We start from the raw sequence: 18,752 nt of genomic DNA on the forward strand, positions 1-18,752 counted from the left end.
AACTTGAATTGATTTACTGTTTGTCCCCTGGGTTTGATGTCCCACCAATATGATAGACCTTCAATAAATACAGTTAAAAAAGTAAATAACACCAGGATTCATTGTGATTTGAAGCCAGTACAAACCAATAGTGCATTAATGATGGCTCTATGCCATACAGTGTAACAGTGAGCCTGTATACCAGGACTCTGAAACTAAACCAGTTAAATGGAATTCAATCATCATTAATTTAATTATTTACACCCTTGCTTTTCCTTCAATCAGTCTTCGGTGAAAAAAGCAAAGGTATAGCTCATAAATACAATCTGGGGAATCACCAAAACTCAATAATAACTACTGTATAATAATTTATGTCGATTTATTTCAAATTATTTGAAACTGTTCCCTTTTGAAAGGGAGACATTCATATACAGTTGAGACAATACAGTACATGCCACCATCAGTCATGGACAATATACTATAAACACAAACACAACACAACAATTCCTTCCCCTGAAACCCAAAACAAATTACTTCATTACATATACTGCCGTTATTTTATATGTGAAGGCTGATGAATAAATGTTAAGAAACCCTTTGACTGTGTTGAAATATGTGATGAAGAAATATCAACAAGATATCTTGAGGACATCTTTAGGCTGGACACTGCATTGTTGATCATTAAACTCTTAAACAACTTAAACTTGTTTTCAATGCAGATATAAGAGACCAGAACATATGTCAGCATAATCAATAAAGGGAAAATCACAATGTGTGCCCTGTGGCCAAAAAGAAGAGAAGAGCAGTGATATATATTTTCTAACTGAGTGACATTTGTTTTCATTGTTTTAGTTGTCTAGCTTAATTATCCAACTCCGGTTTAAAAAATAAGAGAATGAGGCAAAAGGTGTATTTGGCGTTGATTGACTGATTGTAAGGTGGATGATTTTATCCATTAGTTGGTTTTTAACTGCCTTTTATGTTCTCAAATAGATCACAGTTTCTATTCCACAGTGTTCCACTGACTGCAAAGAAAACTCAGTCAACGTTGAGACAGTCCAACTGTTTTCTAAAGTCACCATGCAATGACATTTAATGTCATTTTTCATTTTGGCTTCTCTTGACTCATTAATCAAAAAAAAATGCTGCAGAGTGTGTTCAGTAATAAAATCCCATAGCAAGGGAGCTACACTGTAGAGTATAGTACTTCATTATATTGAGGACCGATGATAGTCCACTGTTGTTTGGTAATGCTGATCTTGGTCTTGATCACTGGACTTCATGCTGCATAGCAGACATAATGTAACAATGTTCCTATCCTTGAATCCTTGCTGTTTAATACAGTTAAATAATTATTATAAAAATCTTTTATTTTGCATTCATTGCACATGAGCAGGCCAAATGCAGATGACTGAGCGTTATCTATCTGTGACCCATCAAGTCCCCACATGTGTACTGTAGCTTCCACTCAAAACAAGAGAAACAAACCCAAAATAAAACAATAACTCAGCAGGCATGCCACAACGTGAGGCCACTGTAATGGCCTCATACATACAGTATTATTGAGGAGAGGAGTTTACAGTGTGAGGACAAATACTGGCACAGTATAATACACCACAGCAAATTACGAGCAGCAACATATATGCTCAACAACTCTGCACTTTTTTCCGACATCCATCAAGTTCTAGTCCACGTGTACATCTGTAGCGTCTGGGCATAATACAAACAGTACCACTACTTCAGCACAGAATCAGAATGATACAGTTATACAGACTACATCTTTTAAAGAGGTCACAGTGGAAGTAATCACAAAGGCAATGTCGGGATGCTGAATACTGTTGATGTGGAGAAAGCTGCCGCACATCCCTCCTCCAAACAGTGAGCCGTGCTTCTGCCACTAAAGCTCTGTCGATAATGGAAACTCTTTTATTTGACTTATATATTTCTCTCCCTAAAACTGCATTGCTGTTTATTTAATTCATGAACATTATCTGATAAATGACCTGGAACACTATCAAATAAATACCATAAACACCACGTGTGGGACGATTTTGCCTTCAATCGCATGATATTCCCACCCAACTCCACCTCTCGTTTTCACTCACTGGACGTCGGAGGGACAGCAGCAATAACTCAATCAGTCCTACGGCACATCCGATTGGATCGTGTGCCAGCGAGCCGTCTCTGTTTGTCCCCGACTGCACATTTCCTTCCAGTGTCCCTGTCCCGCCTCTGAGACATCACTGCCAATCAAGACGCGACCCAGAATACTGCTCTTAGTGTAGAGGCGGCCCTGTTGACACATATAGAAAAGTCAATTTTAAAAAAATATGAAATTTAGTTATCAATACTTAAGCATTTTAACATAAAACTGCATGTCGCTGTTTAAAATGTAATGTACTTAATGGACAAAATAAGGCAGAGTTTCCTACCTGCATGACGATAAACTCAAGAACCAGTGGCAGCTGAGTGATGTCACCAGAGGGCAGGTCAAACAGGAATGGAGCGTTCCAGACAGGGTTTTGTCCGCTGGTCCCTTTGGTCTCCTTGGTACCGATTATCTTCCCATCCTGACGCAGGTTGATGACGACGTAGTGGTCTGTGGGAAAAAAGTGACATCCACAATCTTGATTTTGTTTATTAATGTCAGCTGTTTTTTGTTTTTTTCCTATTTACGTCATTGTTAGACGTTAAGAAGGGTAAAAAAGGTAAAAGTGAAATCATTGACATTACATTTTTGGAAGGTTTATGTGTTAATAAATTAATATACGCTCACTGCAGGCTTGTGTATTATGATGTTCTACATCTTTCTGCATGTTTATAACCCTCACTGAACACCTCTCCACTGTCACTGTCCCAAATCTGCATCATCCCTTGCAAAATGTGATTTCCCTAGTAAATCCATTCGAGCATGCTAACTGGATTTACTAAAATTAAAAAGCAATGTGTCACTGTCAGCCAAGAATCGTGCATCTGCAAAGGGCATATATTCTGACAGATTTCAGGAATTATTTGATCTTGACACTCACAAAAAGGTGTGGACAACCAAAACATCAAAGTTGTTTTTCCTCTGACAGAATCTGCTGCTTCCTCCTCTCCTCAGCAGCATCATCAAAGCAGAGCTTTAAATCAGATGTAGTGAGATATGATTCAGACAGGAGGGGAAATGACACCGGGCTGATCAGCTCCTAATCTGATTATACTACAAACCAATCAGGGATGCGGTCTGTCTGACTGCAGCTGAGGCAATAGAGCAGAACACAGACGGGCTGTAAAACCTGATGAGTAGTTTACACGTCAGCCGTGTGTTCGTGTATTTTGCAGCTTACAGTGTGAGTGACAATAATTACAAAGTCCAGAGGATTATCCATCCACTTGTGGAGGTCCGTGGATGTTGTTACACTCTCTTCTGATCATTTTGGTGAGGCACATAGTGAGTTTAATATCTGTCTTTCTTTGTTTTTGTCACGGTCCAGGAATCAGGGCAGACATTCCTGGATTACTATGTATCATATATATTTATGGACGGGATGGGAGACAAGAACTTGGGGGTTAAAAGCTGTATGCAAATGTTCCCCTCAACTCTACAATGCTTAAGCATCTTTCAGCTTATTGTTTCGGTTTTTAATTTCATTTTATTGGTATCAAAAACCTTATTTCCAGCAGCAGCAACAGCAGCAACACAATAACTCTAAACTGACTGTACGCTATCTGCTCAGGATCAAACAGCTGGCAGATAAATTAGCAACTATCCATTAGCATTTAGCAGCTACGGTACCAGATACAGGTCGCCGCAGGAATGAGTCCTAAAGCCTGGAAATAAGTTTTAGCAATTCCATTTCTCTCGTCTCGAAGTCAAGCTTAATATATTTTCACGTTTTGTTCTACAACATAAAATACATCAGTAAATACCCTACATTTAAATTTAAAATAATTTATATGTCCTTTAAAGGCGGCTGCTAACAAGCAGCTAAATGAGACTACAGAGGTTTACAGAGACATTAAACTCTTTATTCCAAACGCAGAGACTGATCTACTTAGTTTTAGATGCAAACTGGTTTAACTCCAACTTTACAATTTATAGATTGATCAGTTTACAGTAAAGTTTGTATAGTATAGTGGAGTAAGATACTTAGTGGTGTTGGGGAGGTCATGCAACCACGATGTAGTTTGTTTATAGCCTAATGTTAGCTTTTTTGTTGTGGTGATGTTCATCTGTGAGGATTATCTCGCTGAACAAAAAGTGTAAGTATCATCATCGTGTGTTTTCCACAGAGCTTAATTTCTGCAATAATCTAAAATCTGATTAAAAAATCCCAAATGCTTTTTGACGAGGGAACCAGAGCCATGTTAACATTAGGTTTCTGCACCACTCTACAGTATTCTTATGAGCTGGCTGGGAGCATAACAGAGCTAAATGCAGAGTAAATATTGGATTAAAAACATTCATCAAGTTGACTGCTGGATGTGTTAATAGGCAACAATTTCATAGTTTCATTTTCAGAGGTGATGACATGTCAGCATTTTGTTTTAGCATGTTGCTTCCAGGTGACCAATAGAATCTGTTATTGCAGGTTTTATCAAAGAAAACTGGGATAAAGAATCAAAATTACCACATGTCCAAATACAACCTAATGCTTAACAGTCGATTTTCATGTTTTCCAGTCAATAAACCACTTGCTGAGCAAATACAGAGGTAGCATGACATTGTTTTCTTTCCCTAATCTTATCAGAGCAGTTGTAGTTGCCAAAACTTGACCAGACCATGAATACAGTTGTGTAACATGGGTTATTTTAGTTTATGTTCAAAAACACTACAAAACAAAATATGTGGCTTTAAGTAAGGCAATGACAAACTACTTGTGAGGATTTGTCTGCCTTTACCTGGAGCTCCTGGGATCCGAGTGAGCTTGGCCAGATTCTCAGCCTTTCGGACCATCACCTTGATGCGTTGTGCCAGCGTCTGATACTGCAGCAGGATGAACAGCTGGCCCAAAGCCCGCGGCACACACACTGAGCTTTTCCTGTGACCCAACGCTTCCTGAGAACTCACACTCTGAGGGGGGGATGGAGGGGGAAACCGAGAGAAAAAGATAAATGTGAGAGATTTAGCAAGAGAGGGAAAAAATGTCTTCTTTCACCCGGCAGATGTTCCCTTCATCCTTTGGGAGGCTGGGAATGAAATGAAACCAAGGAGAGAAACCAAGAGAATAAAGCAGATTCAAGCTGTAAAGCAGTTAACACCCATGCTCGTGGATGAGTCGACCAAGGCATTGATACTGTCAGAATCAATGTCTCGGTTCCCCTTCAGAGGGATTCGCCGTGAATCACAGGAACAGGTAAGAGTTTCATTGTGAACTGTGTTTTCTTCATATGAGGGCAATATAAAAAGAACAATCTGTTTTATTCATGAGGCTTCTTGGATTGACCTGCCTGAGGAGCTCAGTGTGCTAAATCTGAATCACATTTCCAACCACTTAAAGCTAATCGGTAATAATGGTTATCTTCATCTGTCAGGGTTAAGCCATTTGACCATTCATTCTAAAATAATACATAACGTTCATGCACTAAGGCACTTTGGTTAAAAGTACTAAAGTGTGGGTATGATGCTATTTTACATCTGATTACATGTCAGATCTAATTAGTTTGCATTGTTTGAGGTGCAGTGAGTCACAGTCTGCTGTCAAATGGCTGATTTTATCCCGCCGGCTGCTCGCAAAGCCCTGGCAGCAGAGTGTGAAGGCGATTTTCTTCCAACAAGTGAGTTTCGGTTCACTGCCTCTGTCTGTCACCAGCGCTTCGTCACTCACACTTACACTGTCTTTAAAAAGGAGAGGCGTTATTCTGCAAACACACATTGCCATACTAACCTTGAAGCTATAGCAAGAGATTTGTTTATCAGGGAAGAAAAGTTTTTCAAACTTTCAGCAAACTTGAGTTTCCAGCTGATACTGGTCAAAGAGGCAGCTTCCTGATGGTGAAACTGGAACATTTTCAACATTGTTATCAAAATGTAAAAAAAAAAGACTCGCAAAAAAAATCAGGAATGAAGTTCTTATAGAACATTGGTTTTATGTAGGTTTCTGCACTGAAACCGCAGAAGTCTGTTATTATTTGTTAACTCTGTTCACTCCAGATATCTTAGGTTACATAACGGACTGATTATATGAGTCATTCAGTGATCTCCAACGCATGGAAGCCAAAGCAGACAGGAGAAAATGTAATATAAGAAAAACTTCTCCCTGTGGTCTTACCATTATTTAACAGTCTTGGGGCCTCTTTAGTAGCTTGGCATAGAAAAATATCTCTTATTCAGCTTTCCCTTTCAGATTTTCTCAAGATAAACACTTTTCAGTCACACACTTGGCCACCTCCAAGTTACTTCCACCTTTGACAAGACATCAAAATCAAAAGGTTATGTTTGTACTGGTGGCTAATATTACTGAGATTTAATCAGTATTGATGCAGTACAATTTTTGACCACTAGTGGCAGCATTGAGTGTGTTGCTGATGACCAGCTCTACTTTGCAACAGATTAACTTTTTTTTCCCTTCAACTCGGTAAGAAGACTTGCTGTTAAGTGCGTTTGAACTTCCAATATTGCTCCAGTGTCATCATGTATTAATTACAGAAGCCCTAAAGGGCCATGCATTCATAAATTTTATTTCATCCGTTTTCCCGTGATAACGAGTTAATTTCATTTGTTTTCTCGAGATCTCGAGTTATTATCTCGAAATAATAACTGCCGTTTTCCCGAGATAACGGGATAATTTTCTCGAGATCTCGAGATAACAAAACGATAGTGTAGTATATTAAATCATTACAGGAAACATCATTCAGTGTAGCAATGTCAGAGGAGCAGGAGCACATCGATCACCACGCCACATATCTTTTCAATCAAGGCCTGACACAGGTTGAAATAGCATTATACACATTAGTGTGCATAATCTAAAAAGACAGTTAGCAAGGCTACAGCTATATCGGCGGCGAAATCTAAGTGAGCCTGATCTCAAATTAATTATATTGTTATCTCGGGGAAATGGCAGTTGTTATTTCGAGATAGTAATTCGAGATCTCGAGAAAACAAATGAAATTAACTCGTTATCACAGGAAAACGGAGGAAATAAAATGTATGAATACATGGTCCTTTAGGGCTTCCGTAATTAATCCCTTTGTTTTCACAATAACTTTCTAGTGACAATAGTTTTTTATTGCAGTGGAGGCACAGGGAGGCGGTCAGTGTGGACACCAGGGTCCATTAATCACATTCAGACCTCAATCTATGGTTAGTTTAGGCAAAAAAGCACTTTGATTACAGTTTGACAAAGCTTGTGGTTTCGGTTAAAGTGTTGATGAACAGAAGTCACTTTGTCTGGATTAAACAAGATCACGATATTTTGTGCGCCTTAACCAAGTGCTGTCAGTGCCTTTACATTACCATAAAACTGTTGGTATTGTAATGCTAGATTGGATATTTTGGTGGAAAACAAATAAAAAACTATCTCAGTGAACATTTGCCGGATACTTAAAAAAACATTTCCTCATTATGTTGCCGAAAAATGTAATCCATTTAGCGTTACGTTTCCTGATCATAAACAAACATCCCACTCCTAGACCACGATATGTTTTTCAGGAGATGAAACCAGAGCTTAAATAACAATTAATGGGATGCTCATGTTACTTTCTGCCAGTTGGATCCGTATTGACGCCACATCAGCCACACACTAGAGCTTGATAATCCAATGGTATATCAGGTTTACAGACTTTCTGGTAGTGGACTCCCTATAATGTGAAATGTTTGCAAGTAATGTTGAGTACTCCCAACTCCAACTTGTTTTTTTACATACCATGGGCATCTGCTTTCAGCCCAGCAGCTCAAATAAGCCAATTTGACCTGAAAAACCCAGCACAAAATTGTGTGGAGCTGAAGTTAATAAAAGGTGAACACATTGCAGGTCAACAAGACCCAGAACATTATCTCAATTACAGCTTAGGGATCAAAAAGTATGACATGATGCTCTGTTTTTTAAGCTTGATGCAGCAAAATATCACTTATTCCAACTTCTGTCAGCAGTATATATGGATTGTACATTCATCTTTCATAATGTTAGTCATTTGTATCCTCAGTGGCTGACAATAGGAAGCTGAGATTATTAGCGATTTGCAAAGAATGAAGGTATGACTGTGATAAAAAAAAATATATATACATATATAGCCTGCATGCTCAGAAAACTGACATCATAAAGCTGATCATCCACACTGTCAATAGCAGCCCTGCTATGATCGGCCTCTTCTCGTGCTGCCACGTCATGCCCTCTGCTCCCATGAAACGTCAAAACAAGCAATGCGATAAAGATGAATAATCGTCAATACTCCGGCTGGTCCCATTACGCTGATTTCAAACTCTGCTGTTGTACTATAAATCCAGGAAGTGCCTACGTGAAAGATGGAGTCACTACGGCACAGCCTCCGGTTACACACCCACTCAGAATTATCCAGATTGCTGAGCAACCCCGCTCTTTCACAGCAACCTCCTGCTCCACAACAGCACAGTTACACACATTGACATAAGCCAGCTGATATCACTGAGAGAGAGGACGGTAATAGTCTGTGTGTGTGTGTGTGTGTGTGTGTGTGTGTGTGTGTGTGTGTGTGTGTTGGTAGGGATGAGCCATATATGGACATGAAAGGAGGGGCCAAGGTAAGTACACCTGACTGAATTTCACGTGGGATGAAGTGATGCTAGCCTTACCACCATGCACGCTGTGACTGACTGAGTGAGTAATGTCCGGTGAAACATCAGGACCCCCTTCCTTCAATAGCCTGTTATTAATGCCCTCTGGCAGAGTTTCAACAGAGCCGCAGAGGGCACGGCGTGGGCGCGCTGCCAATTTGCTGCACTCTGCTTGTTTGCTCTGCAGTCGCTAACAACAATGTCACCATGACTAACAACAGTGGAAAACTGGCTAATGGGAGAACTGATTAGACGCTACATTCCTTCATGGATAAAACATGATATGTGCTATTTATACTGTGCGTCTGCGTGTGTAGTTCGCCTATTCGTTAAATCAACTGAAAATGCAGACTTGGTTAAAAAGATCTTTGAAATCGTATATTCACTAAGGGTCCAGGGCGGCATTCCGAAGGGCCGCCATTCCGAACGTTCACTTTCATGTTTCGGAATGCCGGGCCTTAATTATTTTTGAAAAATGGTCGCCATTCCGGACCTGAAACCCTAACCCTAACCTGGTCGGAATGGCGGACCGTCGGAATGGGGGTCGGCCCCCATTCACTAAAAATCAGAGAGAGCAGTTAAAAGTGCAGAAAGGGGTTATAAACCCCACAAACATGTACACACACATTCACACAGACACACACAGCCCACAAGACCACACCCTGCTTTAAAGGGACAATATGTAATCATTTTTGGTTGAAAATAATCAAAAATCAACTTAAATCATCAACAGGCTGTGCATAAATAACAGTGTCGACGTTATGTGAAAGATGTCTATGTATTGTCTGGCACTGATATCTATTTAAGTTGGTATGCTAACAAGCTAGCAACAGCCCATTGCGGTGCAACATTCCCTGGAGCTCCCAGTCTGACCACTAGATGAACGGCTAATCGAGCTAACTAGCCAATGGCGGCTACAATTAGCAGCAGTTAGCGGTTACTCTGGTGATATGCTTCCCCCTGTTTGAGTATGAATTCGACAGGTGGCTAATTCTTACATACTGCACCTTTAAAATGAGTGTTTGACATTTTGGGGGGTATGATTAGCCTAGTCACTTTCTTTCAGAGAGTTTGATTAAAAAAAAAGATTCATACAACTCTCTTGTTTGTCTGTTCAATATGAAGTTACAGCCACCAGCTACTTTGCTTAGCTTAGCATAAAGAAGGGGGACACAGCTAGGCTGGCTTTGGTCTGTTTCAGGAAAACACTGTCACAGCCAAGAAATAGTTCCATCATGTAACTCACCATTAAAACATCATTTGTCATCTTTACACTTAGGTGTAGAGATCAGGCTTCGAGATTAAACAAACAAATCATAACAGGGCTCCAGGGTGTGACTATTTTGGTTGCACGTGAACCCAAAAATACATAACTTGCAACTAAACATTTTCATTGGTCGCACCAATGCACCTTTTTTCACGTTAACCGCTATTTACATGATTTGTTAAGAAATAAAATTAAAATGTGTTTTTGAGTTCGCCTAAACTAATTAGTTAGTCTGGAGCTCTGTATAACATGTTAACTGGTGAGCTTTACAAGTGCAGATTTTGTCACAGTGGACAGAGCCATGAGAGCGATTTCCTCCTGTTACCGGGTGACTTTTTCCATTGCGAAACCCCTCCATTCCGAATCACCCCCACTCCGAAACACCGCTGTTCCGAATCCGACTTTCAACTTCCAATTACTTCCCAATAGGGTTAGGGTTAGGGTGAGGGGTTCCCCAATAGCCTTTTCGGAATAGCGGGGTCTTTAGAAAAAATGGGAAACCACGCCATTACGAAGAATGGAAGTCTATTTTCTGAACAGCGGGTTTTCGGAAAGGCGGGGTGTAACCCCTGTTACCAGTGTTAATGCTAAGCTAAGCTAACAAGCCACTGCAGTATCTTCATATTTACCTACATGAGAGTGGTGTTAATCTTCTCATCTTACTCTTGCTGAGAAAGCAATAAGTTTATTTCCTGAAATCCTGAACTATTCCTTTTCATTTCTGTAAGCAACTCATCAACAAATGCTCATCATCTCTTAGACACAACTTGGTTTTCAGGGCCTGTTTGGACTCACGTCTAGGTGCCGACAGCCTGGTTCTATTTGAGTTTGGGTAATCTTCAATCTGAAGTGTTCTCACTGCTGTTGTCAATGCACTTGTGTGTGTTCTCTTATAGCCACTATATACACTCTTTGCTCTTGAAAGCTTGATTGTTAGACATACATCAAATAAATGAAATCATCCAATCATAGTGTACCTTTTTCAGCTTGCTTTTAGTTGGGCTAAGTTGCCTGGTGTAGGTGGTGGTGGTGTCTGGCTCCCACTCCATCTGCTCACAGGGCAGCTCCACCACCCCGAGGGCAGCCTCTCTCAGGCCTGAGAAGTCCCTGCTGTAGACAGCCAGTCTCAAGGTGCAGGTGCACAGCTCTTCCACAGAGCCCACCTGCAGCACAAAGCTCTGGTTGTGGAAGTCTGGGCTGAGGCTGCGGCGCCGAGAGGCAATCTGCTGAGGGGAGGGGCAGAGGGGAGGAAGGCTGGCCCGGACGAACACCCCGCTGCGTCTTCGACTGGCCCCCGAGAGCCCCAGGATGTTGACCACCAGGGTGCCACAGGCAGAGGAGAAGAGTAGGGAGAAGTGCAGGAGAGGGGCTGACTTGGAGGGGATGGAGAGAGTGTTAGAGCCATACTGTGATGTGGAGGCCTCCCCTTGCTGGGTGGGAGATCTGGCAGCAGCAGTAGTCAGGTGACTGCTCTCGCTGTAAAGAAAACTTTCTCCGCTCACGGTGCTGCGCCGACCCATCGCCCGACGGGACTTGGACACCAGACTCAACTTAGTGAGGGAGGGCAGAGAGGCTCTGCCATGACTTGCACGTTTGGTGGGTGAGCAGGGAACAGCTGGGGTGCTGAGGCGCCGCATCGGAAAAGAAGTTCCCGGAGACTGAACCAGCTCAGCTGCTCTGGTTGGGCTGGGGTCAAAGGGCAGAGCAGTGAGGTCATCCTCTGAGGGAGAAGAGCTGCTTTTAGAGGAAGGGAACTCCAACACATCCCCATCCAGCTCCTCATACTGCTGCTTGACAGGCTGAGTGCGTGGAGATGGAGTCAATGTCACAGTCACCCTCTGAGCAGGATGAGGAGACAAGAAAACTGCCTCCTTGTCCTCCGATGACACGCTCTTTCTTCTTCTGCGACAGCAAAGGATGCAACCGAGAACTAGACAGTAGCAGAAGACAGCAAGACCCACAGCCAGCAGGATCTGCAGGTGAACTGTAGAGACAGACGACAAAGCAGTCATGGTTTAATATTGTGAGGGATTAGGAAAAAGAAAGCAACTGGGAAAGAGAAATGGAGAGAAAATGGAGAGGGAGACAGACAAGAGTTTTGTGCTTTTGAGTGACCGGTCAGTGAAGAAAAAAATGAAAGAGAGACTGTCAATAAAGCCAAATTCATTATGAAAGATCTGAGGACATCTGACTCGAAACATTATCTTGTTGTGTCTGTACTCTGAACTCGTGATGAGATTAAAGAGGAAATGTCTCAGGGTTATAATCATAATTGTATAAATGGTATTGTCACAGTAACTGCTTCAATACAAGACAGAAGCACAGCGTTTATGTAATGAGTATGATATAATGTTTGTGTGTTGTCTGTAATCATCATTCGAGGATTTTCCTGATTGCACATCATGGTCAACATTGTGATTTTAAACAGTTATATCATAACATTCACAAAATAAAATCAATTAAATGTTGGATTAACACAAATCCCACACGTTGATATTTCTGCACATTGACATTATTGCACTGCACCATTGCATCAAGTGAAAAACCCCTCACGTCTTTTGCATTTTTTAATTAAGATCCCTGTTAAATTAAGCTTTGCATGCTGTAATTAACACATTTGAAAAGCATTAAATCTTGAATAGAATTTCAAAATAAAGCTCTGAAACAATATGCTGTTTAAAATCGTGACGGAGCTGACAGAGTCACAGAGAATGAAGCCGTTAAAGCTGAACCCTGATGTCCATTAAATGTCAGATAATGAGGGTGTATTGGGATGACTCATGCCTCTGACACACTGGTGCATAGTGGTGAAAAAAAACAAAAAAAACAAGGTTAGGCAGCTGTGTGACCATTGTAACGTAAGCGAGAGAAAATCTTGGTGATTTATTTATCATAGAAGACCATATATTGATGTAAAATTCATCCCTGAGGAGGCAGGAACGCTGTGATTTCTTACTCATAAATTAACCTAAAATAAAGGAGGATGAGTTTATCTGAACCACATCTTTAAAATCAGGTGATAAACACTGACAAGCACAAATGTCATCTGATAATCTGAACAGTGAGTCCCATTAAGTAGCACACATCCACTCTCTCATCACAAGAGGCTTGTCAAAGAGGAAAAGCGCAGTGCACAAAATGTATACTTATAAAGATGAGATCACTATCAAAGCAAATGTTATCCGTCAGTGCAGATCCATTTCATCCCCCTGTGAGCCTGTCCAGGAGCAGGCAGCAGCTCCTCACACAGCCTCCATTAATAGATGAAAGTACTGAAGGGATGAGTGCAGCAGTGATGTTAGAAAAATAAAGGCTGATGAAGTGGCTTCAGAATATGAGTCAGAGTGGCCGGTCAGTGGACATGATCATAGACCAAATGAGGTAACGGTGAAACCTGAGCTGTGCCAGTTCAGCATTTTAATGCAGAAATCTCAAGCACGTGTCTGTATTTTTTGCACTGCAGTGAGTTTGCAGAGGCTGCTGGCACTGACTCCACTTTATCCTGCATATAGGAATAACAACAATGCAATATAGTGATGGATTAAAGCATAACATTACTGTAAGTGAAGTTTGCTCTAACCTCTAGGCAAGAATAATCTATTGTGTTTGACTACAAGCTGTTGGTCCTTATTCATACAAAGTTATCTAAAACAAACAGAATTAGGGTAACCTTGCCAGTGAGTGCATGAGACCCCTCTCCTTCAGCTGACTCCCCCCTTCAACTCCAGCTCTTCTTCATAATTTAGGTCATTCAAACAGTAGAGATCAACAGCATAGTATTATGTTTGCATGTATTATTTTTTTCTATCAAGCTACAAATGAAATCAAAACCTCCACACACAGAGAGCAGACTAAACAAAAGCAGTAGAAGTAAGAAAGAGCTCCTACCTCCCAGAGTGTACTGCGACATGTTCCCACAGGGTGAGATGTGTGTGTCGAGTCAGTGTGAGCGCTGTTTATGAGAGCGGACCTGAAGCCAGTGCGCAGGGACCTGGAGCCTCCCAGCCAATAGTGACTGAGCTTTTATTTAACCGCACTGACTGAAGCGTCGGAGGCAGAAAGGGTCCACTGACTTTTAACAACAGTTCAGCCTACCAGCGCCGCCGATCATGTTTTGTTACAGTCATTAATTAGACCAATAATGTGTGATTTAACGACCAAACTAACAGAAGACCAGACGCATGTGTATACAAAATAAATAAAGTTTTCTTATACACAAGCCTGTCAGAGACTCACACTAGGACAGTTAATCAGTTAGATACTGAGTGTCAGTGCAATCTGTCTCCAGTCACTTCTATAGTGAACTTCAGCTCTTTTCACACAGTTCAAACTTCATGTGATGTCTCTCTGCTACCATCTTGAGGCCAAATTATAATATATTTTTTAATTATTATATTTATAATAGTTTTTTTTGCTTGCTATCTACTATCTTAGAGAATATTCAACTGAAGGAGCCGCCTGGCTCTCACTGCCAAGAGGGCGCTGAGTCGGTCGGACAGCCCGGATGACAGACAGGATAACAGACACTTTTCCACGTATAAATGCTATATTTTTTTCCCTCATATTTTTTCCCCCGTTTTATCATGTTAGCGATGATTCGGTCTATGCTAGCTAATTCTAGCCTTTTAAAAATAATACGTAGATTTCATGTTTCCATTGATGGAACTTCACTGAGTGTATTAAATGCAATAATAATCCCATCAACTCATTTTATCAACATGTTTAATAAATGTTTTTGAGAGAGAGAGAGAGAGAGAGAGAGAGAGAGAGAGAGTCTGTGCATGCATGTATGTGTAAAGAAATAGTGGATTGATGAAAAACTGAACCAAAGTGACCAAAAAAGTGTTCACACCAGTCCCTGAAGCAATTAATGACCACTAGAGGGCAGAGATGAACATAAAAAAATAAACTCACCTCAAGCACTCAAGCACTTTGGCACATTTTTTAACTGTGAAGAGACATATCACTGTTTGTTTTGGTTTGTTTTTTGAAAGGATGTCTTAAGCTATAATGTGCCAGACTCATTTAACTCACTCATTAAAGACTATTTATTTGAGTTGTGGGGTGAAAATAGGGGAATGTTTTGATATTTATTAGTAAGGTTGAGTCATTGGTTTGAAGTCCAAACAGAAAGTAAGATGTAGTCAACATCAAGCAGAATAGCAAGACGATGTGCTGACTTCCTGTTTTTCTGTGGCTGAAAGGTGCGACCTCATACCTACATTTCTGTGTGTGTTTGTGTGTGTGTGATACATGCCTGATAATACTTTATATGTTTGTACAGAAAGAGGTCAGAAAACATTCTCCGTTCATCAACTGATATTACCGGTATTACAATCAGAAAACCATATTACAGCCAGTCTGACTTTATTAGTTATCACATTACTTGCATCATTACCCAAAACAAGCATGCAACCCCCCCCACCTCACACCTGCATATACTTCCCTATTAGTTCTACATTTACTACAACCTGCTTTTTAACAAGACATTGTACCCAAGTGAGTACACATCTGCCTGTGTGCACAACTATGACTTGTTAGCATTTTTAGCCATGCTAGCTAGCGGTGCAGCATTTGGAATGGCAATGTGGGTCTGTCAGTTTTGGTTCAGTTTGAAATATCTCTACCTCCTCCTATTGGATGGATTGTCATGAAGTTTTGCTCAGACATTCAGTGTCCCCAGAGGATAAATTGTTATAACTTTGGTGATCCCCTGACTTTTTATCTGGCACCATCATCTTAAGATCAACATTTTCAATTTTCAATTTTATACTTTAAGGTGTGTGTGTGATTTCTGCAACTGATCTGCCATCCAATCAGAAACAAGTATTATCAATTACATTACAGTATTATCATTAATATAATGTGCTATATGTATAGACCCTCCTGTATAGACACAGAAGTCACGAAAAATTCCAGGAAAATCCCCGTTTCCATCTCTACCTTTGATTTTTAATTCCTTCTTCAGACTTTTATGAGTGTACACATGTGAACATTTCCTCTCTCTTTGCCAGGCTTAGGACAAACTCAAATCTTTTCCAGAAAAGTTGGATCTTTTCAACGTGATGAGCTCACCTGAATGCCTTTAGCTCAGCTTTGGAAAACAAGGATCCGCTTCCAAAGCAGCATTTCCTTCATCTTCCAGCTAAATTAGCGTCACTTCTTTCAAAAGCTGTGTTACTCACTGAAAAACTGAAGGGGGTCCCTGGACTGATTTTGTTAAGGAGATGTTGAGCAGAGCGTGAGCGGATCCACGTCCTCGCTTGCCCTGAGTGGTGATGCACAGGTTGGGGACATGCATTGTTCAAATGAATGTGACAAATTAAAGGTTGGTGTACAAGTGAATGGTAAGAAAATGAGCTCTTTGTGTTGTTGATGTATGAGAACAAAATGGCCTTTTCTGCAACAAAACCGTTTAGGCATACAGCAACTTAATTGCTGCTGTATGCCTCCATTCAGCAATGCTATTTACATACATTATATGAGATACATTTTGGTTCTATTCTGTCTTTCAGTCTTTTGATTCCATCAAATGATGGGCTTTTCTACTCTGCTTCAGTGTTTAGGAGTATTTGGACCAACATGATTGCATAGAAACATTTCCTGGACTCTGGATGTTAGATGGACAGGGGTGAAAAAAAAGATATATTTAGAGTGAAGAGAAGCCACATTTTTTCCACTGGAAAAAACTACTTTATCATGCTTTATCTAACATAGGAGCATTCAAGAGGAAAGAGCGAAAAAGTAGCTTACGTGAGAATGAATATTGGACTAACATTCATCACATGGACAAATATTATGACTCAAAATGAATGACAATTTTGCTCTGTGTCTGCTAGTCAACTGTCATTGTTTTCAGATTGTTACACTGCCCCCAAGTGGTGAAGAAACTCAACTATGCAGCTTTAATTAAGAAGAAACATTTTGCTTAACTGGAATGACTCAGTCACCCATCTAACATCCTGTCACACTCTTTGACCTTCAACAAAGAAAAATACAGTATGTCCCTGATCTTTAAGAGAGATTTCATGCCTGTTGGCAAACAGAGTAACGATCCATGAACTTTGGGTTGTGTTATGCTATAAATATGACTGCCCTCAGGCCAAAGGGGCTCTTAACGGACGCCTTATGTCGCTCCGCATCAAGGCCTTTTAACACATGGGGTCACTTTCTTTATGTGTTTGTGTGGGCGGGTCAGATATCCTCTCATTTGAATACAGATGCATGAGCTTCCATTTAGATGTACCGGACTTAGTATTGTCCATCAGTGTGGTGATCTTCAAATAAAACAGGAAATTGTTCTGACAGGCTACACAGTGATGTAATTGTTACCAGAGCCTCGTAACAATGACTTTGTCTGTTTAGTGAAGCATCCCTTTGTTTGTTTGGAACTAGTTGAGCTTGTTCGGACAGTGATCACTCAGAGGGAGGGATGAGGGAAGGATTTTCCTGAAAATCTAGAAATCACAGATGAACTCCTGCTGTTGAACGACAGTCCATCTTCAGATTAAACTGGTTTAGGTCCAATTTGTAAGTGGACCTTTGAATGATGATGTTTTTTTTTTATTTACTGATTCAAGGGTCACTTTTATGATCTCTGTATGTTGTCTCCTTCACCCATTACAGATTGCACTGTTGAGGTTTTCAAGGGAGCGAGGTAATCTTGCCTGTAACATATCTTAAAACTAAATGTAGTAATGAATATTCTTTTTCATCAATGATGAAGTGAGTATGACTTGATGAAATTATTTCATGACATACACAATGACTAATTACATTTAGGAATTTCAGTCCCAGCATGTTGATTATTACAACAAAGTAAAACCTACTCAACACACTTAATTGGTTGCTCTGATGAATGTGATAACCAGGGGACTGGAAAATCATATTTCTAGTATTACACAATTTCTTTAGATTAATTTTCTATTTTGTTCTGTGGTTGATAGTAGCAGAAGTATTGAATTCAATTTAGACTGTACGCATTTATAGGAAATATTCAAATTTTTGTAGCAGCTGAAAAACACACTCTGTGCTGCCCTTTGCATACACACAAACAGACACACACATGCATAGATAGACACACACACACACACACACTCTTGAATTTATTTAAATGTCAGTACCTTCCAAATTCTTAACGAAAAGAACCTGAATGAGGAGCCAGAGGAGAAGCAGCAGTATGACGCCCTCTATCATTCCCTTACAGCAGAAGGAGACAACAAGCTGCCACACAGGCTGGTCCGGGTCGTCCTCGTCAGCTGGACGAGGCATCATCTATTTTGGGTCAACATCTGTGGGAAGTTTTAATATGATCTTCAAAAAACATGCTTATATAAATATTAACCTTGTGGAACTTCAGATTATTTTTTAATGCCAATGAGTTTAGAATTTTAGCTTGCTCAGCTGCTGGACCCAAATTTAACATGAGCTAAAAGCTTAAAAAGTAAAGTGTGCTCTGAATGGATTCAGACATTGAACATTAGGAAACTCATCACTCTCCGGATCCCTTTCAAAGATGCATCACTGGATGGAGGAGAGACTTTAGCCTTGGACTTTAAAGAGATGTGATTACCACCACCTGCAGGCCTTCTTCTCTTCGACAGTTTTTCTCCACAATTCAAAACATTTCTGCTCTCAAAACATAATATTTTACTTAAGTGGTAAAATGTTGCAAGTAACAGGACTAGTAATGACAAAAAAAAGCATTGTCAGAGGGATACAGTCAGAGGACAATGTAACATTGATAAGATAAAACATTTGACTCACATGTGT

The 18,752-nt window shown here is 40.4% G+C and overlaps 1 protein-coding gene across 1 annotated transcript; it reads right to left on the bottom strand.

The window, feature by feature from the left end:
- Positions 1–345: 345 nt before the first annotated feature.
- LOC140994798 (synaptotagmin-5) lies at positions 346–13,890 on the bottom strand. Its single transcript, XM_073464581.1, has 5 exons — positions 13,869–13,890; positions 10,958–11,964; positions 4,864–5,035; positions 2,412–2,578; positions 346–2,272 (listed from the first exon to the last, which is right to left on the bottom strand). Exons 1-5 carry the CDS (start codon positions 13,888–13,890, stop codon positions 2,123–2,125), a joined length of 1,518 nt encoding a protein of 505 aa, XP_073320682.1. The 3' UTR covers positions 346–2,122.
- Between the last annotated feature and the right edge of the window lie 4,862 nt (positions 13,891–18,752).

This window comes from Pagrus major, chromosome 4 (assembly GCF_040436345.1).
Source record: "Pagrus major chromosome 4, Pma_NU_1.0".
Taxonomy (NCBI): Eukaryota; Metazoa; Chordata; class Actinopteri; order Spariformes; family Sparidae; genus Pagrus; species Pagrus major.